General features: G+C 37.6%; 1 protein-coding gene across 1 annotated transcript; it reads left to right on the forward strand.

The window, feature by feature from the left end:
• Nucleotides 1–16,876: 16,876 nt before the first annotated feature.
• LOC109214407 (zinc finger protein ZAT4-like) lies at nucleotides 16,877–18,256 on the forward strand. The gene has a single exon (XM_019378325.1). It carries the CDS (start codon nucleotides 17,121–17,123, stop codon nucleotides 18,093–18,095), a length of 975 nt encoding a protein of 324 aa, XP_019233870.1. The 5' UTR covers nucleotides 16,877–17,120; the 3' UTR covers nucleotides 18,096–18,256.
• Nucleotides 18,257–23,118: the final 4,862 nt, after the last annotated feature.

Genomic DNA, 23,118 nt, shown 5'->3' on the forward strand with positions numbered 1-23,118 from the left:
GGTTGGTGCATGGCACGAACCTGGGCACCAAATTAATACTTCCTCCAAATTCTTTCATTTTTACTTCAATTTGCATGCAAGCTTACCAAATCACTTCTATTTGACTCCTACACATATAACACTATTATTAAGCTCGAGCCACAAATATTCATACTAAAGTTAACAAGATCGAGGCATAATGCAAAACAATTTACATGCAAAAACATGAATTTTAACCAAACATCACATTTCGGCACAGAAAAACATAAAGAAAGTAAAAAGAATACTAACAAGAATCTAGGCCTCACTCTATTTTCATTAGAGATAGTGCTAAGCCGAAACGTAAAACTCTATGAAAACTTATAGATGCTCTTTCAATTAATATACGAGTGTAAATCAACGCTGTTAGTATAAAATTAAAAAATGGAGTGAAAGTGTGAAACACGACTCTAAACAATATCTAAAGATATTTAAGTCAAGTTCCAATATAATAAAGGCTCATTAATATTTTGGGTTCAATTTATTCATCTTTTTATAATATACTCCTTCGGTTCTGTATACGGTGAAGATCGTATGCCTTCGATCTATAGGCTCGAAAGGTCGCTTTAAGCCCGAGTTCAGGCAAGGTCGAGTTCGATCCCGATGGATCAAACTCGAGCTCGAAGATAGGATGCAAGGCCCGAGGATCGGAGTGCGATGAATACCGAAGCTGAGTACGCTCGACCTCGAAATAATGCCGTTATGGATTTCTACCAGAATGAGCGAGATTCGTGCCACGTCCCTAAGATTATAGCGCAAATCCCGGAATAGAATTGTACGATTCCGTACTAGGCAGTTAGACAACTGTACCTATAATGTTCCTTACTGTAAATAGAAATGTACCTTATTTAGGGTTTGCCTATTATATAAAGGGCACCCCAATCATTTGTAGCACCTCTAATCATTGGCAAAGAATATACTATCTTACTTTTCTGGCTCATTGCTCATCAGACTTGTCTTTTCTCTCTACTGTTCTTACTTTATTGTTCTTGGTTCATCTCGAGGTCACTAAGCTCGAGGTCAAAACTGCTTGAGTAACTCTGGTTTGATTCAGTTGTTTCTTTCATTTATACTTCATTTCTTGATTATTAATTGGTACTGAACTAAATCACATATCTTTAAAATCACAAATCAAATTTAATTATTACTCGTATTTTGAGGTAAATAGTTTGGTGCCCACCATGGGGCTAAAGATAATAGTGATTATTTCTTTACTGATTCTCGTTACACACGTTATTTTTACGCTTTTTCTTGTCAAGATTTTCTGATTCTCAAGATTAAACATGTCGAACTCGCTAAGTACACCTGTTCATGACAACGAATGTCTTGGATTTCATGGGGAAAACAACAATTTAGGGGTCGGTTTACCACCGATAAACCCTGGGGAAGTGACAAATGTAGAACCAATTGATGTTAGTTCACACATTGCTTTAGATGCAGATTTAGGCGCAGACCCCGGAGGGAGTGTATGTAGAGAAGCCCGATATGGGGGCCAAGGAATACCAGGTATAGGAGATGGGGGAGTCAGCCTCCAAGTGATATTCGAGATGCTCCAAGCTCGGTAGATCGCCATCGCGCAACTTCAAAGTCAGAATAAAACTCCGAGTATAGCTGAACGAGAAAACACTCGATGTGCTGAACCGGCGCCAGAGAGGTCGAACGAAAATAACTCGAGGACTGACCCCACCATTATGAGGATGCTCGAAGAGCTCACCAAGAGGATCGATTTCGGGGAAAAGAAGATTGAGGACAATGATAAGAAGGTGAAGACTTATAACTCACATGTTGACCAGATACAGGGGGCACCTCCAGTTTTGAAAGGTTTAGATGCAAAAAAGTTCATACAAAAACCATTCCCTCAGAGCGCGGCTCCGATGCCTATCCCTAAAAAGTTTCTCGTGCCCGATATTCCCAAGTATAACGAGAAAACCGACCCTAACGAGCATATTACTTCATACACTTGCAGGATCAAAGGAAATGACTTGAACGACGATGAGATCGAATCAGTATTTTTAAAAAAGTTTGGAGAAACATTGTCAAAAGGAGCTATTATTTGGTATCACAACTTGCCTCCTAATTCTATTGATTCGTTTGCTATGTTAGCAGACGCCTTCGTGAAAGCACGCGTCGGAGCCATAAAGGTGGCAACGAGAAAGTCGGACGTCTTCAAGATAAAACAAAGGAACAACAAGATGTTGAGGGAGTTTGTGTCTAGGTTTCAGATGGAGCGCATGGAATTACCACCGGTCTAGGATGACTGGGCAGTACAAGCTTTTATGCAGGGTTTGAATGAAAGGAGTTCGATTGCGTCTCAACAACTAAAGCAGAATCTGATCGAGTATCCAACTGTGAAGTGGTCAGACGTACATAACTGTTACCAATCGAAGATTAGGGTCGAGGACGACCAGTTGGGAGCCCCCTCGGGTTCAGTTCATCCTAACAGGTCGACAGCTGAGCCCCCGAAGGATACAAATAGGGAATTAAGGTCAAACAAAGAACGGTATCAACTGTATGTTGATCAGAGAAACAATGTTTCAGCCGTAACGCTCCACAGAATGATCGGAGAAACGATCGAGGTCAAAGCTCTTGGGAACTCATGAGTAAGAGCGGATTCGATAAGCATACCGATCCCGCAGAGGCACCTCGATTGTTGGAGTACAACTTCAGCATAGATGCATCGGGGATTGTGTTAGCCATTGGAAGAATCAAAGACACCAGGTGGCCCAGGCCTATACAAACCGATCCTTCTCAGAGGAATCCAAGCTTGATGTGTAAGTATCATGGCACACACGGCCATAGGACCGAAGATTGCAGGCAGCTAAGGGAGGAGGTGGCTCGATTGTTCAACGAGGGTCACCTTCGAGAATTCCTCAGTGATCGAGCTAAAAACCACTTCAGGGAGAGAGATGTGAGGAAAAATGAGCAGGAAGAACCACAACATGTAATCCACATGATCTTTGGCGATCTCGATATCCCACAAAGGCCTGTGTTCAAACGCACCAAGGTGTCGATCACAAGAGAAAAACGGACTCTGGGCTATGTGCCCGAGGATGCGTTATCATTCTGTGATGAGGAAGCGGAAAGCATAACCGCACAATGATGCCCTGGTAATTTCTATCCTTTTAAATAAAATTCAAGTTAAACGAGTTCTAGTGGATCCAGGTAGCTCGACAAACATAATCAGATCGAGGGTCGTAGAACAACTCGGCCTACAAGATCAAATTGTACCTACATCCCGGGTCCTAGATGGCTTCAATATGGCACGCGAAACAACAAAGGGGGAGATAATCCTACTAGTAAATGTAGCCGGAACCATACAGGATACGAAATTCCATGTTATCGAAGGCGACATGAGGTGTAATGCACTCCCCGGGAGACCGTAGATACATAACATGAGAGCAGTGCCTTCAACTCTTCACCAGATGATGAAGTTCCCAACAGAGGAAGGAGTGAAAACAGCTTACGGATAGCAACTTGCTGCAAAGGAGATGTTTGTAGTCGAGGAAGTGGTGCCGATAATAGAGTCTTCGACCTCGGAGAAATCGAGCACCAAAGGTAAGCAGGAGGCTAAATCGCAATCACCGCCCCCAGCCTCGACGGAATCGGAGCAATAGATAATCGAAGACGAAGAAGAGGATTTCATTACTCCTCGAACCTTTGTCGTTCCCGAAGGGTGCGATGCAACCAGGTCAACTGTCGAGGAGCTGGAGTAGGTCATACTGATCGAATACATGCCCGAGAGAAAGGTATACCTGGGAACTGGATTAACCCCCGAACTCAAGAAAAAACTCATTCAATTTCTTATTGATAATATGGATTGCTTTGCTTGGTCCCATTTAGATATGACAGGTATTCCACCAATAATCACCACACATCAGCTAAGCATCGACCCCAGGTTCAAATCGGTAAAGCTAAAAAGGAGGCCCCAGTCCGAGGTGAAACATGCGTTCATAAAGGACGAGGTAACCAAACTTCTTAAAATAGGGTCTATTCGGAAGGTAAAGTACCCCGAATGGTTAGCTAATATAGTTGTAGTTCGTACAAAAGGATACAAACTTAGAATGTGTGTAGACTATAAGGACTTGAACAAAGCATGCCCAAAAGACTCTTTTCCACTGCCCAACATCGATCGTATGATCGATGCCACGGCCGGCCACGAGATCCTAACTTTTCTCGACGCCTACTCCGGGTATAATCAAATTCAGATGAACCCGGAGGACCAGGAAAAGACTTCATTTATTACTAAATTTGGAACTTATTGTTACAACGTAATGCCCTTCAGGCTAAAAAATGCGGGAGCTACATATCAACGCCTAGTCAACAAAATGTTCGAAGAACAAATAGGTAAAACAATGGAAGTTTACATTGATGATATGTTGGTTAAGTCCCTACACGCAGAGGACCATTTGACTCATTTGAAGGAAATATTCAAAATTTTAAGATAGTACAACATGAAGCTTAACCCGGAGAAATGTGCCTTCGGAGTTTGCTCGGGTAAGTTCCTCGGCTTCATGGTGTCGAATCGGGGTATCAAAATTAACCCCGATAAGATCAAGGTCATCGATGATATCACGATCGTGAATAGTGTGAAGGTCGTGCAAAGGCTAACGGGACGAATTGCTGCCCTGGGTTGGTTCATTTCGAGGTCATCAGATCGGAGTCATCGGTTCTTTTCTTTGCTCAAAAAGAAAAAGGATTTTGCATGGACCCCGGAATATCAACAACCCTTAGAAGAATTAAAGCAATATCTATCGAGCCCGACTTTGCTTCACACCCCGAAGGTAGATGAAAAACTTTACCTATACTTGGCAGCGTCTGAGATAGCGGTAAGTGGTGTATTGGTTCGAGAAGAGCAAGGTACGCAATTCCCTATTTATTATGTGAGCCGAACTTTAGAAGAGGCTGAAACTAGATACCCTCACCTAGAAAAATTATCACTTGCATCGATAAGCGCATCTAGGAAGCTAAAACCATATTTTCAATGTCATCTTATATGTGTATTAACAACTTAACCCCTTTGAAACGTTTTGCATAAGCCCGAGCTGTCGGGCCGGTTGGCCAAATGGGCCGTCGAACTTAGCGGGTACGATATCGAGTATCAACCCCAAACGGCCATCAAGTCACAAATCCTAGCTGACTTCGTGGCCGATTTTATGCTGACCCTCGTACCCAAACTGGAGAAAGAGCTCCTGCTAAGATCGAGTACATCATCGAGGGTATGGACCCTTTTCACGGACGGTGCCTTGAATGTGAAAGGGTGCAGGCTTGGCATTGTCTTAAAGCCACCTACGGGTGGTACCATTAGACAATCTATCAAAACTTCTAGGTTAACTAATAATGAGGTCGAGTATGAGGCCATGATTGCAGGTCTCGAACTAGCTAAAAGCTTGGGAGCAGAAGTCAGTGAAGCCAAGTGCAATTCACTGTTGGTGGTGAACCACGTGAATAAAAGTTTTGAAGTTCGAGATGATAGAATGCAATGGTACTTGGATAAGCTACAGGTAACTTTGCACCGCTTCAAGGAGTGGACTCTGGATCATGTGCCTCGAGAACAAAATAGCGAGGCCGATGCACTTGCTAATCTGGGATCCTCGGTCGAAGAAGATGATATCGTCCCGGGGACTGTCGTCCAGTTATCGAGGTCTGTGGTTGAAGAGGGTCATGCCGAGATAAATTTAACAAGTTTGACTTGGGGCTGGAGGAATAAATATATCGATTATTTGAAAAATGGAAAACTCCCATCGGACCATAAAGAATCGAGGGCCCTACGAACCAAGGCTGCTAGGTTTGCATTAGATGAAGATGGAACATTGTACCGAAGAACGTTCGACGGGCCATTGGCGGTATGTTTAGGGCCGGGGCACACCGATTATGTTCTACGAGAAATCCACGAAGGTACTTGTGGGAATCACTCTGGCGCCGAGTCTTTGGTTCGCAAAGTTATTAGAATAGGGTATTACTGGGATAGCATGGAAAAAGACACTAAGGAGTTTGTTAAAAAGTGTGATAAATGTCAAAGGTTTGCACCGATGATCCATCAGCCCGGAGAACAACTCCACTCGGTCATATCCCCGTGGCCTTTCATAAAATGGGGAATGGACATAGTCGGCCCTCTACCAATGGCCCCAGGTAAAGCTAAATTTATTTTGTTTATGAAAGATTATTTTTCTAAATGGGTGGAAGCACAGGCCTTCAAGAAGGTCAAAGAAAAAGAAGTTGTTGACTTCATATGGGACCACATCATATGCCGGTTTGGGATACCTGCCGAGATTGTATGTGACAATGGAAAACAATTCATCGACAGCAAGGTAACGGAGTTCCTCGAAGCTCACAAAATAAAGGGGATCTTATCAACACCATACCACCCAACTGGAAATGGACAGGCCGAGTCAACAAACAAAACTATCATTCAAAACTTGAAGAAAAGGTTGGACGATGAAAAAGGGAAATGGAGAGAAGTTCTACCCGAGGTCCTTTGGGCATATCAAACAACATCAAAGTCTAGCACGGAGCCTACTCTGTTTTCTCTAGTATATGGCTCCGAGGCCTTCATCCCTGTCGAAGTCGGGGAACCCAGCGCTAGGTTTTGACATGCATTGGAGAAGTCAAATTACGAGGCTATGAATACTAGCCTCGAGCTATTAGATGAAAAAAGAGAGGCAGCGCTTGTTCGGATGGCCGCGCAGAAGCAGAGGATCGAAAGATACTACAATAGAAGGGCTAACCTTCGACACTTTGGAATCGGGGACTTAGTTCTATGGAAAGTCACCCTCAATACTCGGGACCCGAATGAAGGGAAACTGGGCCCGAATTGGGAAGGACCGTACCGAGTCCTCGGAGTTGTCGGTAAAGGATCTTACAAACTTAGCACAATAGAAGGTGAACAATTGCCGAACAATTGGAATGTATCGTTACTCAAACGATACTATTTCTAAGGTATGAATGTATCTTTCTTGTCCATTTTGATTTGAAACTAACTCATTGCAGGTGTTCGATCGAAGATATCGAAGATACCTTTTTACACGGAGGCCTTAGGTTTTAAAGCATGCGTTGCACTCTTTTTCCCTTAGATCGAATTTTGTCCCAAATGGGTTTTACCGATAAGGTTTTTAATGAGGCAACAACTATATGCTACCTTAGGAGAACTCAACAGTATCCAAGGCTTCTTTCTAATAAACCTCGAATACTGAGGGGCATCACCCTCGGAGGTCATATTTTCGAGGAAAATACTTCACGCCTAAAAGGGCCTCGATAGGGAAACTTTGTAATGGGCCAAACGGTCAGATGAACCGTGTCCATATAGAATAGTCGAGCACCGCTGGCAAAACATGTACGCTTGTATCAATTATTTGAAGAAGCATTCTGTTTATATCAAAAACACTTTGTGTCTCAAAGAAGTCTACTATTATACAAGTTCTACACTTATAATCCTACGGGAAATGGCTCAAGAGCCAGAACATGAATGCAACCCTGAGATACTCGAGGACTGTCATCGATAGTCAGCACATCTGAGTCATCGAAAACTCGGACTCATAAGACCTCAAAGAGGCATCCCCTCGATACAAAGGCCAAGGCCAACATACTCGGGGACTAACCTTTCGAACAAGTTCGAAAGGTTATCGGGAAACAAGTCCAAGAGACATACCTGAAGGCTACGGCCATATTAAAGACTACGGTCATATAAAAAGGCTACAGCCGAAATAATGCGGCTCGGAGACGTCCGACTTCCGCCATAAATTAAAGGCCTTCAAACACTTTGAAAAAATCGGTTAAATCAGGCTACCCTCGGCAAAAGCAAAGATAAAGGGCTTCGATAAAATCTGCCCTCGAATAATTTAGAGGCTTCGATAACATCAGCCTTCGAAAAAACCTCAAGAGGTATTCGATTATGTTTACACAAACAAATTACTAATAAGTTTCCGATCCGTCGAACCTTCGAAAACCCAACGAGTACAAAAAACACATGCTAAGGCATGAAAAAATGTTCACTAAGTCTTTTAGCCGAAAAGAGGGAAAAATAATATCGACTTTAGAGGCCGAATTGGCCCAACTTAAAGAGCCTAAGGGCCAACCTAAAAGAGCCTAAGGGCCAACTTAAAAGAGCCTAAGGGCCAAAACATATAGGGTTCAAGACCTCTTTCTCACTCAACTCGGGCTCAAGAGTCCCATTATCCCGAGCTCACGCCAAATCAACATAAGCCTAGCTCGAAGACTAACAAAAACCTTAAGAGGTATTCTATTCTAAGTTCGAGGATCACACGTTGATCACTAAAAAAACCTAAGGGTTGTTATATTCAGAATCCGAGCCAAGCTTCAGTTGATCATTGAAGTTATCAAATTTTGCACAAAATAAAGACAATGTGGAATCAAAGGTGAAGCAAGAGAATTCTTTATAGAGATGTTTACAAAATATATTTACAATACCCACGAGGGGTCCTTGCACAAAAAACAAAATGAAGAAACCTAAACCTACTTCGGGGCCACATCTTCGGCAGCTGCATCCTCGGCAGCCATATCTTTGGGAGCCTCATCCTTGGGGACTTCACCTTCGTCTCCTCCGCTCTCGGAGCCACTAGCCGAATCCTTGTCATCAGAAAGCAAAGCGGTAGATCGTTTTCCAAAGTCTTTGCCTTTTCAATATCGGCTGAGAGGTCGAAGCCGCGAGCATGCCCCTCCTCGAGGATTTCTCTCCGGGACTGTGTTGAGTGCACGTGATAGCTTAACTTCGGCCGCATCAAAGATATCCTTTGCCCGGGTGTTAGCTGCTTCAGCGTCAGCTCGGTACAAAGATATAAATGTCTCTGCGTCAGATTTGGCCTTGGAAGGCTCAGCAGCAGATTTAGCTTCGAGCTCCTCGATTCTGCGGCTTCGGACCAGGTTTTCCTCCTTTACACTCTGAAGCTAGCGTTCAATTGAAGCCAGCTACTCCCGAAGAGTATCTTTCTCCGATGCAAGACGGTCCATACCTTGTCTCCACCCTAGGGTCTCGTCATTCTTCATTTTGAGCTCCTCTCGGAGCTGCTCCACCAGCTCGCCTTTTTGTTGAGCCTCCAAAGTTGAAGTGTTAGCCGACCAATCGGACAAATTCATAACAAAACTCCAAAGGGTATATTACCTTTTTGATAATCTCGATCTGTTCTTGACGAGCCTTTTCCAATTCGGCTCGAAGATTGCTGATCTCCTCCTCTTTCTTGACATAGAGAGTTTTAAGGTCGTCCCTCTCTTCTGAGAGTTTCTTAAGCTCGACCTCGCATCGAGCAAGCTCGGCTCGGGACTTGGAGAATGCTTCTCGATGAAGCGTCACAGCCTTCACAAAAAAGGAAAAGTTAGACTCTGAGCAACAAGGATAAAGCGCAGGCGTAATTTTAAAGGATAGAAACTTACTTGTTCGAAGAGCCGATGGGCCTCATCAAATATAAAAGAAGCATCTGGATCGGGACCATCTTCGATCCCTGCAAGGCACTCTCGAAAGATATCATGCCCTTCGTGGCTCGTCCCCACATCAGAAGTTCTCATGTTCTGAGCATCTCGAAATTGCCCCTCGGAGAACTCAGGACCAGGCGGCGACTCATCCACATTAATTACCCCAAGTGATCCACTCGGGGCATTCTCCTCTCTTTGAAGGGCCTCGGGACTGGGCCCCTCGATCTCACCCTCTAAATGACCTCCAAGACGAGGTGCTCTTTTGCTGCTCGATGGCTCGGGGACTTTGTTTGAACTTCCCTCTGAGATCTCTTCAGTTCTAGAATGAACTGCATCAGCCACCATCGGTTCGACAGACTTCGAAGCGACAGTGCTTCCTCTTTTCCGAACTACCAACAGGCAGTCATCATCTTCTCTCTCTTCATCCTCGTCCCGAAGGCGTTGGGCCGTTTCTGGAGATAGGGCCACAGTATCGGCCCTAGGCTTTCGAGCCTTGATTTTCTTTGGTTTCGGGGAATTCGCAGGCGACCCCCTCTTTCTTTTCTTTTCTTTGGAAGACTTGGGGATCTCTTCTTCACCGGGCGGGGGTGGCCGCATAGCAATGACATCTCCGAGGCCTGCATAAAGACAAAGTAAGTGTTTCTCTGAGAAACACAAATAAGCAAACAAGAAGACTCACTATGGTTATTAGCTTCCCATTGACCTTTGGCCAAGTCACGCTAGCTACGCTCCGCGTACGAAGAAGTAGAGACCAGCTTCCGGACCCAACCTTCGAGGTCTGGGACTGCACAAGGAAACCAAGCAGCAGCTACACCATCGGAAAGGGGTTAGACCGAGAAAAAAAGATAAAGTCAAGAAAGAAAAGGAAAAATAGGGCATAAAGTCATTATCGACAAACGTGTACTTACGTTTCATATTCCATTCTTCGGGGAATGGCATCCTCTCAGCAGGTATCAAATCGGAGGTCCTGACTCGGACAAACCGACTTATCTACCCTCGATCTTTGTCCTCATTGATGCTGGAGAAGAGAGATTTCATGGATCAGCGTTGCAGCTTTATCAGGCCGCCTCGATAGAGACGAGGACTGTATAGCCTAATCAGATGATCGAGGGTAAAAGGCATTCCCTCGACCTGTTTCGAGAAGAATCTGATCAGATTGACGATGCCCCAGAATGAAGGATATATCTGGCCAAGCGTCACTTGGTATTGTTGGCAAAAATCAAGAATAACTGGATCAATGGGACCTAGAGCTGGGTCGGCAGGACCCAGCGTGAATGGGTAGGTGTACACACTTAAGTACCCTGCTTTGTGAGTAGTGATGTCCTCTTCAGGGGAAGGGATCACTACATCTCTGTTCTCCCAGTTGCAATCCTTTTTCACCTGCTGGAGCTCATCTTTGGTTATCAAACAAATGTATCGAGACATGGGCTCACATCGGCCCCATGTCAATACAGGTTTCTCGATTTTGAAATCAAAGGTTGTTTCACACGGCGGGGGAATACACTCCTCGATACGAGGTGGAACCACCGTTTTACTTCTGGCCGGCCGCGATGATGAAGAGGCTTTTTCTGTTTGGGGAACAGATTTAGATGTTTTAGCCATTATGGTGTAGAAATTCAAAGAGAAAGGGTTGATGATGAAGTAAGGGCAAATTAAAGAGAAGGATGAACTCAGAGAAATTGAAGGAGCTAATGAGGTTTTGAAAACAATTAGAGAAATAAAGTTTGCAAAAATTATGAAGTTGGCCTATTTATAGAAGTCACTTAAGCGTATTGGGGAATTCAAATAACCGACCGTCAGCCGCCTCCAATTAATGACTTTGGGAATTGCACAAAAATGACCTTTCAGTCACTTCAGCCACTGACATCACGAGATTGACATTGGGACCGAGGCGTTGGAGCATCGAAGATCAAATCGTTTCTTATCGACCTACTTTAAGAAACGCGGGGACTATCTGTATATGATCAAGATCGTATGCCTTCAATCTATAGGCTCGAAGGGTCGCTTTAAGCACGAGTTCCGGCAAGGTCGAGTTCGAGCCCGATGGATCAGACTCGAGCTCGAAGATAGGATGCAAGGCCCGAGGATTGGAGTGCGATGAATACCTAAGCCGAGTATGCTCAACCTCGAAATAATACCGTTATGGATTTCTAATAGAATGAGCAAGATTCCTACCACGTCCCCAAGATCATGGCACAAATCCCGGATTAGAATTGTACGATTCCGTACTAGGAAGTTAGACAGCTGTACCAATAATATTCCTTACTGTAAATAGAAATGTACCTTATTTAGGGTTTCCCAATTGTATAAAGGGCACCCCAATCATTTGTAGCTTCTCTAATCATTAGCAAAGAATATACTATCTTACTTTTCTGGCTCATTGCTCATTAGACTTGTCTTTTCTCTCTACCGTTCTTACTTTATTGTTCTTGGTTCATCTCGAGGTCACTAAGCTCGAGGTCAGAACTGCTTGAGTAACACTGGTTTGATTCACTTGTTTCTTTCATTTATACTTCAGATTTCTTGATTATTAGTTGGTATTGAACTAAATCATATATCTTTAAAACCACAAATCAAATTTAATTGTTACTCGTATTTCGATGTAAACAGGTTCACTTTAATTGATTTTTCCATTTTTTTTTTTGTCCATAATATTTGATTTTTCAGATATCAAGAAGGAATTAACTTGTTCTTTCCAAAGTTGCCCTTGGAGGCTCTTTACCCCACTTGTGGGATTATATTGGATTCGTTTGTTGTTGTTGCCCTTCAAGTAAAGAGCTTAGGAGTATTTATTGTATTTCCAATAAACAAATTAAGGTTAATATGATTATTGTACTGTTAATTAATGTTAAAATATTAATTTTTTAATATGGGTAAAAATAATTAAAAATCAACTAAAGTGGACTGGAGGGAGTATTTATAGTTCTATTGTTCAAGACTCATCACGAGGAGAGATAGTCTTAAAACAAATCGAGGTAATTAGGGAAGATTAAGTCTCATAAAACTAACGGCTCATCAGGTATTAGCATTCACTCCTTGTACGCTTTATGTTAAGGGCTTTTTGACATATACACTTAAGAACGCCATATGCATATTAGATTTCTACCATGTACATCCCTCTATATTATATTTTCGTTTTTTTTTTCTAAATGTTTGATAATGGCCAATATGTTTTATTATCTATTATTAAGAATCTGACAACTTAGAATATTAATATGTACTACACACACACACACATATATATATATATATACACGTTAATTTGACTTTTATACAAATTATTCTAAAGATCTTAAAGAATTCATGGGGCTTAAGCCCCATGCATTTGGGAAATTGGGATTATGCCCCGTCTTGCCTTGCTCTCCATCTTTAAAATACTGGTATTAATCTGAATTTGTTGTTATTATAAAATTGATATGTGTGGTACCCCAGGTATACTAAATTAAAATTATAAGCTAGCTTGCGTTTTTGATTTATGATACACTAATAAGAAGAATTAAGTGAAAATTTGACAAAAGATGGATCGGTGATAAATACTGGTGGTTGGACCTGGACGAGTCAAATGCCATAGACATACGCGTGGGTTTTGGCTTTGGCATGCAACGAAGCAACCGCCGACGACGACGTGATAATTATTAAACTTTTTCGTTGTAGTCGGCGCGCCTAAACGTCAGGAAACATAACATTTGTCTTTGTCCTGCGTTTGAATTAAAAAGAAAAGCTGAATAAAATTCTACTCTATATTTGACAATCTCTTAAAAGGATTTCAAAACTTTTCTCTAATAGCATTTGATCAAAAAAAACTTCGATCTAATTCTTTTTCCCAGTATTTGAACATGTTGGTAAGTGAGTGTTAGTTTGGGTTGATAACCATTTGCATAATGTTGGTAAATAAATTACACTGATATTTCCAAAGAATCAGCTAATATTAAACTCTATCGTGGTTGTATGCAAGCAAATACACGACTCTACAAGTAAGATCTCTTACTACTCTCCCCATGTTAATTTGTTTGAACATTTTTAAAATATGATTATCAAATTGACTAATTTCCTGTGTGAATTCGAATGTATATTTAGAAACTACATAAAAAGTATTATAAGTCAAAATAATTAACAATTTAAAATATTTAAAATCTATTTGCAAAAAACATGGTTAAAGAAAACTTTATTTGACTCCGCAAAGAGTAGAAGGTTTATTTTTTTTCTAAAATGGAGGTTCTGATTTAATCTTGAGGAGATGAAAATTAATCGGTACTAATATTGTAATGTTACAACATAGTGCTTGTACTAGATCCATTTATCACGCGATCCTTTCTTTCCTTTGTTCCTACTTCCAAAAAAAACAAAAATAAAAATAAAAAACAAAGAAGTTAAAGAAAATTGCTGAAGGATGGGCGCATCAATTTGGCTTTTACTTTCATAATTCTCTTTTAGTTAATCTTCTTTTAGATTAAACAATGTTTATAAGCTAGTGTAAAAGTAAAGACAATTAAATATAGTTGACCAACAAAATAAAAATCAAATTAAAGAAAGTTGACTACCTTCAACGGAGCCTTAGTAATTAATTACCGGTGGCTTCTCTCATTTGGTACAACAAACAACGAAACAGTTTATTGACTAATAGTCTTTATACAAGCCAGCCACGTATTTATTTAGTCAAACAAAGTTCTTGAAATTCGGATCCCACTACTTATTGGATAAACTCATAAGAGTCTGTTTGGCCAAGTTTTTGGGAGGCCAAAAGTATTTTTTTTCTCTAAAAAAAAATACTTTTTTAAAAATTGAAATTGTTTGGTCAAGACATAGAAGTACTTTTGGCCAGCAGCAGAAGCAGTTTTTCAGTTTTTGGAAAGAAGCAGAAAATTCTAGCTCCTTTTAAGAAGCAGAAGCAGAAACAAAAATTAATTTATTCAAGATAAAACTATCCTCACTGTAAATTTATATTTTCCAAATTATCCCTTATTGATTTAAGCTTTTTTATTGTTTCTAGTTTTTACCATTCTTTTAAATTTAAAGATATCATATACATGAATCATATTGTAACTTTCCAAATTATTTATTGACTTTTCTTATTTTTAATTTTTTCTTTGTGTAATATCTTGTAACTTTTCAAATTATCTTCTTATTTTTAACAGTAAAGAAAATTATCTACATCCTTCTTTGGATTATCAATTCTCTTCTTACAAATAATCATCTATAATTTCTTCTCTTATATGTTATTAACTCCCGAATCTTTAAAATAATTATTAAATCTAATTTGTGAAATTACCTACAAACAGGTAATAAATTTATAATTGCATCACACAATTTATATACTATTAAAAGAAGAAGAAAAAGCCTCCACATTAAGTCAAGTGGCAGCCTCACAATAGGCCACTTGGCAATTCAGGACAAAGTTAGTTAGGTTAGGTTAGGTAATAACTATTTCTTTTTGAATTTAAATATTTTAAAAATTATGCATTACGTATTGTTAATAATTAGTTACTCTTTTTGAATTTGAATTTAAACATACTTAACTATTAATTTTTTTACGAAAATAATAATTTTTTATATATTTAAAATTATTTTTATTTTACGCTCAATGACATCTTTCAAGTTTGACACTCAAAATTATCTTGTTACAGCTATCATAGCTATACAAAATTTCACCCGACGATATTTTTCTACCGATAAGGAATTCAACTATTATGCTAATGAAGATATTACTGCAGATATTGAGGAAGGAGATGGGCCTTCTAGTATTCCTTTCGAAATGCAAGGCAAGTCTTCTACTAATATGGAGGCGTTGTGTGATAAAATTAAAGATGAAATTATTGAGAAATGTTATCATGTGTGAGTGACTTTGATTATTATTTCATGGTTGATTATCAATATATAGTAATTTGTAGAATAGACTTCTAATTCATACTGAATGATGTATTTTGATTATTCAAATCATCATGTAAACAATAGGTAATTATACTAGATAATATTATATGCTTTGGTGTAATATATATGTTATATTGATTTATAAAAGTCTCTTACGGTAGATATTTAAGTTCATTTTTATTTTTAAAATAATTATAAGACCTTGGTACTATCCTTTTGGTAATTTGACACTCAAAAGTATTTTTTAGAAAGATCGGCCAAACACAATTTGTTTAGCAAATGTTGCAAAAAGTACTTCTTAAATGAATTGACCAAACACAAACTGTTTTTTTTCAAAAGTACTTTTGGATAAAGCACTTCTGAAAAGAAAGTACTTTTCAAAATAACCAGTTTTTGACAGCTTGGCCAAACGGGCTCTAAGTCAGTTGAAGCAGTATTTTTACTACGGATTATGACAAAAAAAATTGTGACTATATTCGAACCAAAATTAAATTGAATCTTAGCGTACAAAATGATGTTTAATGTACAGTTCTTTTTAGTTGTTATTTTTTTGTAGGAAAAAATTTAAAAGAGAAGATGCCTAATGCAATAATAAAATATTAAAAGAGTTAAGAAAGAAACATTTAATCATTGGGTTAGTACTTTTTCGAGAGAAAAAAATGTTAAGTACTCCTCCGGTCCAAAATAAGTGATTTTTTGGATGTTTTCACAAAGATTAAGAAATCCACCTTTTAGCATTAATTAGCAATGGAATTGACCATATTAACCTTTACTATCTCACATAAACACTCCTAACACATATTCCAACACTATTTACTCCAAGGACAATGTAGGAAAAAAATAATTAATTCATTCTTAAAATTTGAAAAAATCACTTATTTTGGACCACAAGAAAAAGGCCAAAAAATCACTTATTTTGGACAGGAGGGAGTACTACTTAAAACTAATGATCGACGATCTAATTAATGTAATACAAAGTACAAACAGACATAGCCATGTCAAAAAACAAAATATAAAAGTAAGTCTAGAATATGTACATTCTATAAAATTATTAAGAGAAAAAGGTAAGAGCAAAAAAGGGATCACACTGAGAAGGCAAGATTTGCATGTTCAGTTGTTCCTCTTTACCCACTCACGATCACGCTATAGTTAAATTTTATTTATTAAATCACATTATTGTACAGTTTTTACAGCTATATAGAAAATAAATAAATGGAAACTTAAAATTACAAATTCATAAAAGAGTTGAAATGTTTTATAGAGTAATTATTTACATCAGTTTTTTGACCGTGCATCTCTGTACAATTTGACCAGTTCTAATACGTAACTCGCCATCTTTTCTTTTAGCAGATGCCAAACAGAGTAGAGATTATCTTATTTGAGTTACCATCTCATATATAGTGTCAAAATCTTTATTTGTAATTATGTTATAATTAACTTAATTAGTAAATAAAAGTAAAAGTTAACTTATCTAAAACTTATTGCTTAGTTATGTAATTATTTTTTTCTGTAATAAATTCAGAAAGCAAATCGCATCACAACTGTTTATGGGTGTGATGGGTGCGTACCTGTATTTGGTGGAAGTGAAGAATGCTTGTCACCTACTTCTCCTCTTAATCACCCCTTTTTATAAGTTCCCACTCCCACTCTACTTCCTCAACTCTCTCATCTAACTATTTTAGAGAGAGAAAATCTAACCATTTTAGTGAGAGAATCAAACAGCCATATCTAGCTACGTCTATCTATATATGTTTACACTGCTTCTGTAGAATCTGTGTGATCTGTTTTGGTTTTGTTGAATAATAACATCAATGAGTATGGAGAAGCATAAATGCAAGCTCTGTTCAAGGAAATTCTCAAGTGGTAAAGCTATGGGTGGTCACATGAGGTCTCATTTAAGAACTCTCCCACTTCCACCAAAAACTCCGCCGCAGAAACAAGATTCCGCCGGCGGCCGTAGCGAGTCAACTCTCTCACTCCATTCCTTAAAAGAAGAAGAAGAAGAAGAAGAAATTAGGGAAGAGAAGTATTTGGGTTATGGGCTAAGAGAGAATCCGAAGAAGAGTTGTAAGATTGTAGATCCTGAGTTTTTGGATGGTGCTGGGTCAGTTGTAGTACATGACAACGAAAGCGAAACTGAGTCAACTAAGAAGCCAACTCGGAGGAGATCCAAGAGAACCCGAAGAATGTTCATATCAGAACAAGAAGCAGTGGTAGTGAAAAAGGAGAAATCAGCTGAATTTGAACCTGAACCTGAACCAGTGAGTTCGTTTTCCGATACTTCCCCTGAAGAAGACATTGCTATTTGTCTTATGATGCTATCTAAAGATGTATGGAGAAGTTCATATGAGTCTGACGAGTCAAAATTTAGAAATCAAAAACAAGGGAAGTACCAATGTGAGATTTGTAACAAAATGTTAAAATCGTCTCAAGCTTTAGGCAGTCATAAAACAGTTCACAAGAAGAACAACTCTTGCATTGAAGACAAAAACGAGGGGATCAAGTCAAAAGAAAATTCGAGACAACTGAGAATGAAGAATGTGGATCAGAAATTGCATGAATGTCCATTTTGTGGGAAATTATATGGGTCGGGTCAAGCACTTGGTGGGCACAAACGATCACATCTTTTGAGTTCATCAACCACTGCATCTTCTTCATCAAAAGTTGGCGATAGTTTAATGGATTCAAGTTCTGCTAAATTTCCAAATGGGTTTATAGATCTTAACATGCCGGCTCCAATAGAAGACGAAGATTTTAGCCAACCAGAGGTCTCTGGAGTTTCGTAATGCTGATTTTGATCAAAAGGAAGCAGAGCCATTGGAAGTGAATATGGGAGGTCAAAATTGTAACTCTCATTTTCTTTCTTGTTTTTTTTCCCCATAATTCTTTAGTAATTTTTGTCAAATAGATTCTGCTTGTTGTAGAAAACTATTGAATTTTGATCCTATTTTAGCTCCTCCTTTTACGCGGTAGTTGTAAGTCACATTGCTTTGAAACCTTCACAAGCAATCTGAAATCAGTTGCAGGAACAAACTACTGACAGAGATTGGCCTTGGGGCCCTAGCCTGCCCCTGCTGGTTTAGGGGGGGGGGGGGGAGGGGGGCTCCAACTGGTGGAGGGGTAGCACAATTGAAGAACTCACTGCATATTTCTTTTTTTTTAAGAACAAAGGTTAGTTTGGTGGGTAATGTATTCCGCATTCATACAGGATCGGGGAAGTATCGCACCCCAAGAGGTATAATGTAGGTAGTTTATCTTGACGCAAGTTTCAATGCTCGACTCTACGGTTCGAATCCGTGACTTATAAATCACTCGAACATAATTTTATTGATACTTCAAGACTAATAATACTCCATTGATATCAGAAAGTTTAAATAGAACATCAAATTTAGTATTGAGGCAGAGTAATAGTAGTCATTGTATCTCTAGTGTAAATATTACTCCCTCCGTTTCAAATTAAATGAGCTAGTTTGACTGGGCACGAAGTTTAAGGAAAAAAAAGAAAGACTTTTGAAATTTGTGGTAGCTTAAGGGGTAAAGCTTTGTGGGGCCATGACTTTTGTATTGTTATAAAAGCTTCTCATTAAGGATAAAATGGGTAAAATGAGGAGTTTAAAGTTGAATTATTTTCCAAATTTAGAAATGTGTCATTTATTTTGGAATAGACTAAAAAGAAAAGTATGTCATTTCGTATCAATATATAGTAGTATAAGTTAAGGTAATTGGCATGAATTCTTTAATTTTTTAATTTCTTATAGGAGTGTAGAAATATTCATTTGAATATGCTGTATTTGCATGAGTATGGCTTCTGATAGAAGAATATCGATTCAGTTTTGCTATGTGAAAATACAGCAAAGATGACAAATGGGAGTAGTTCATTTCGTGGTAACAGCTGGGCCTTGTGCTCTTTGCGCTTCTTTTGTTTTTGTTTTCTTTTTCTTTTTTAAACATTGTTTTTTATAGTATAAAGAATTCCATTGGCTTTTCCTCTCTCATAATTGCCTTTATGGATTTGTCTGCAGACTGCAGTAGTAGTTCTTCTCTGTCTATGACAGATGTGACTGCCAGAAACTACATCTAAGTCACCAGATGATCACGCTAGTTACTTTTCTCTTTCTCCCAACTGATTACTTTTTGTTTGTGCATTTTTCTCTTAATTGACATAATAAATGTAACATCAATTAGCTAAAAATCTTAAGAGAGTTCTATCACCCTAACCGTCTCCGTGGTTAAAAAGATGGATTTAAATTATAGCATACATTAACAATACAAAAAATTACTACTATATTATCAATGTAGTTTAACTATTACTCCCTTCATATCTCTTTATGTGGCAAAGTTTAAATAGGCACGGAGTTTTTAAAAAAAAATTTAAATTTATGGTTTAAAACAAGTTAATTTGTACCCTATAAATTATTTCATTAAGATTAAAATAAAATTTAAAATTAAATTATTACCAAAATAAAAAATTATCATTTTTTTAACAAACCAAAAAAGAAATATTATTACATAAAGTGAAATGGAGGGAATATAATTTCTAACGTGTTAGTTGTCACTTTTATAAGGCTATCAATAATGATAGTGTAGAAATTGACCTGTAATTATATTATAAGTCACTGCTTGTATTAATATTTCGTATACAAATATGGGTCATTTGGTAGGATGTAGTATTAGAAAAAGTAATATATGTATTATTAATCTTTTGTTTAGGAGCATTTTTCACCTAGGTATTAGTTATACATCCTATTCAATATTATTTTTATACATAGCAAACTATGATATTAGTAATACCATATTCTATATGGATAAGTAAGTATAAAGATAGAATTATCCTTTTATAAACTTTTCTGAATCCTTTTCAACGTTTTTGGAAGGTATTTTTGTAAACAAATATTTCTTTTAAAAGATTATGCAATGCATGTTATTTTTAATAAACCAAACCAAACAGTCAATGAAAAATTATTCTAGTATTACTATTACATCATTTTCAGTACTATTCTTATATCCTACCAAACGATCCCTACCAAACGATCCCTTAGTATATAGAACTTGAAGGCTTAAGTTATATCCTTATGTAAAAAGAATTTACACTATTAATGAACTTCAAAATGTGATAGCAAATAAGTTATAACATTTTTATCAGGTTATTACTAAATATTATAAAAATTTACTCTTAATTATCTTGTAGAAAATTTAGTGCTGTAAATATATTTTAATACTGTTTAAAACTTAAACTAAAAAATAGGAGTAATAAAATAAAGATTAAAGCTAGTGATAATGGCATGGAGTTGTTAATGGAGTTGTCCGCCACATTTATTCATGAATAAATGAATTGAAAGGCTGACTTTTTCTTTGATTTCCGTGATTGGTTTTGCCTTCTAAGTATGTTGATGTGTTAGGCGATTGCAGATTACAATGAGGTGTACTACTAACTATTTAGTCTCTCCGGTTCACAATAAGTGATCAATTTATTTTTTTATTTTGGTATAAAATAAGTGTTCATTTATATAATCAAGAAAAATTCAATTTGTTCTTCCAAAATTACCCTTATGTATATATCCTTAAAAAGTCATTTACTCCTCATATTTGAGAAGAGAAGTAAGTGCTACTATAATTATGGTGCAGTATTTAATGAAGGGTAGTTTGGTCACACTAACTATTTTCATGTAGAATTTAATATTTCTTTAATGAGTGTGCCCAAAGCAAATTGGTCACTTATTGTGGACCGGAAAGTGGAGCAGTTAGAAAAAAAGATGTAAGTTTCTGTCTCTGTAATCCCTCTCTTTAATTGCATGTGATTGCTTGTTTAATACGGATGTATATTGCCCTTTAATTAGGGCCCAAAGATTCTTTATTGATGCAAAACAGCAAACCCCTCCTCGTCTACTCTATGGAAATCCCCACATACCACCAGAAAAAAGATTTCTTTTAACAACTAAAGCTTAAACAGTGATGTTTAAGTAATGTGATGTCAAAATCTCTTTACCCTTTTCTGCAACTACACAGTCTTTCTTCAAAAGCAAAGTTTATAAATTACTCTTAGGGGAAATTTCAAAAATAAAAGCATGAAATAGTCACTATATTTGGTGTATCTCTTAAATATGTTGTACTTTACCATATACTTGTGTTCTTTTCATCCTTAATTGGAGATCTTTATTGCATAGACAAATTTAAAATGAACTTTATAGGTTCAAGTTCAATATTCTACTACAACTCATTTAATTTGCAATATTCGAAATTAATTATTGTATTAATATTGTGAATTTTTTTACAAACATACATGATATAAACTAAAAGCCACTGAATTTCAATGAATCCATAACTCAAACTCTACATCCGCATGCTTTATTTGAGCTGGAGGAATAAACATTTTGACAGGAAGAATTTCATTCTTTTAAATCACGGCACAGATCTTGATTAGTACAGCTAACCTGGCACAGATCTTGATTAGTCACGGCAGCAAATTTCAAATATCAAAGATATGAAGCAAAACATGAAATATGTTATAAATAGGATGATTATATTTAAGGTGAATGTCTATATTTAGAGAGATTCTATAGTTTATTATTTAGTGGCTAAGTCACAATCTCCCTGTAAATAGAGGGTTCTATTTCATTGTAATTCATCCTAAATCAATAAGAATTCTCTCTCTTTCTCTGCAATACTCTTCTTCTTCTTTTATTGTTCATAACGCGTTATCAGCATGAGACTTTAACCAATTGAGTAGAAGCTTTGGGATTGAGCATTATGATTGTCAATTGTTCCATGAACTTTCTTCATGATTAAATTCTAGATTTAAGGTAAGTATTTTACTTTATTTTTCTCTTTTAAATTCTTGACATTCTATAATTTGTTTTTAAATACAAGCAAATATGGATATCTCTCAAAGCAAAATTGGATCATAGTTCAATTGTAAAAATATTTGTTTAATTGACTCATATACGACACATACAATATTCAAAGAGAAGAAATATTTCTCTTATTTAAGTATGTGTAAGGCAGATGGTACTACAATTTCTGGTAGTAGTAATCTAATTGAAGGCTCTGGAAGAGCTACTATAACTCTGCCTAAAGGAACAATACTTATCATAGAGAATGCAATGTTCTCCTCCAAGTCCAAGAGGAACTTGTTGAGTTTTAAAGATATCCGACGAAATGGATATCATATTGAGACAATAGATGAGAATAATCTTGAATATCTCATCATTACCAAGAATGTCTCTGGCCAAAAGAGGGTTATTGAGAAGTTCCCATCTTTATCTTGTGGCCTGTATTGGACAAGAATTAGTGCAATTGAGGCACATTCTATTGTAAACCAAAAGGTTACTGATTCCAATACTTTTGTACTTTGGCATGATCGATTGGGACACCCTGGATCAATTATGATGAGACGAATTATAGAAAACTCAAATGGGCATCCATTAAAGAATTTAAAGATTCTTTTAAATAATAAATTTTCTTGCACTTCTTGTTATCAAGGCAAGTTAATTATAAGACCATCACCAACAAAGGTTGGGATTGAGTCCCCTGTGTTTTTAGAACGTATACAAGGGGACATTTGTGGACCTATTCACCCACCTAGTGGGTCGTTTAGATATTTTATGGTCTTAATAGACGCATCTTCTAGATGGTCTCATGTGTGCCTATTGTCATCTCGCAACCTCGCATTTGCAAAATTAATGGCACAAATAATTCGATTACGGGCGCAATTTCCTGATAATCCAATTAAGTCTATTAGACTTGATAATGCTGCTGAGTTTTCATCCCAAGCATTTAATGATTATTGCTTATCAATTGGGATAAAAGTGG

The sequence above is a fragment of the Nicotiana attenuata genome, unplaced genomic scaffold, assembly GCF_001879085.1.
Source record: "Nicotiana attenuata strain UT unplaced genomic scaffold, NIATTr2, whole genome shotgun sequence".
NCBI lineage: Eukaryota > Viridiplantae > Streptophyta > Magnoliopsida > Solanales > Solanaceae > Nicotiana > Nicotiana attenuata.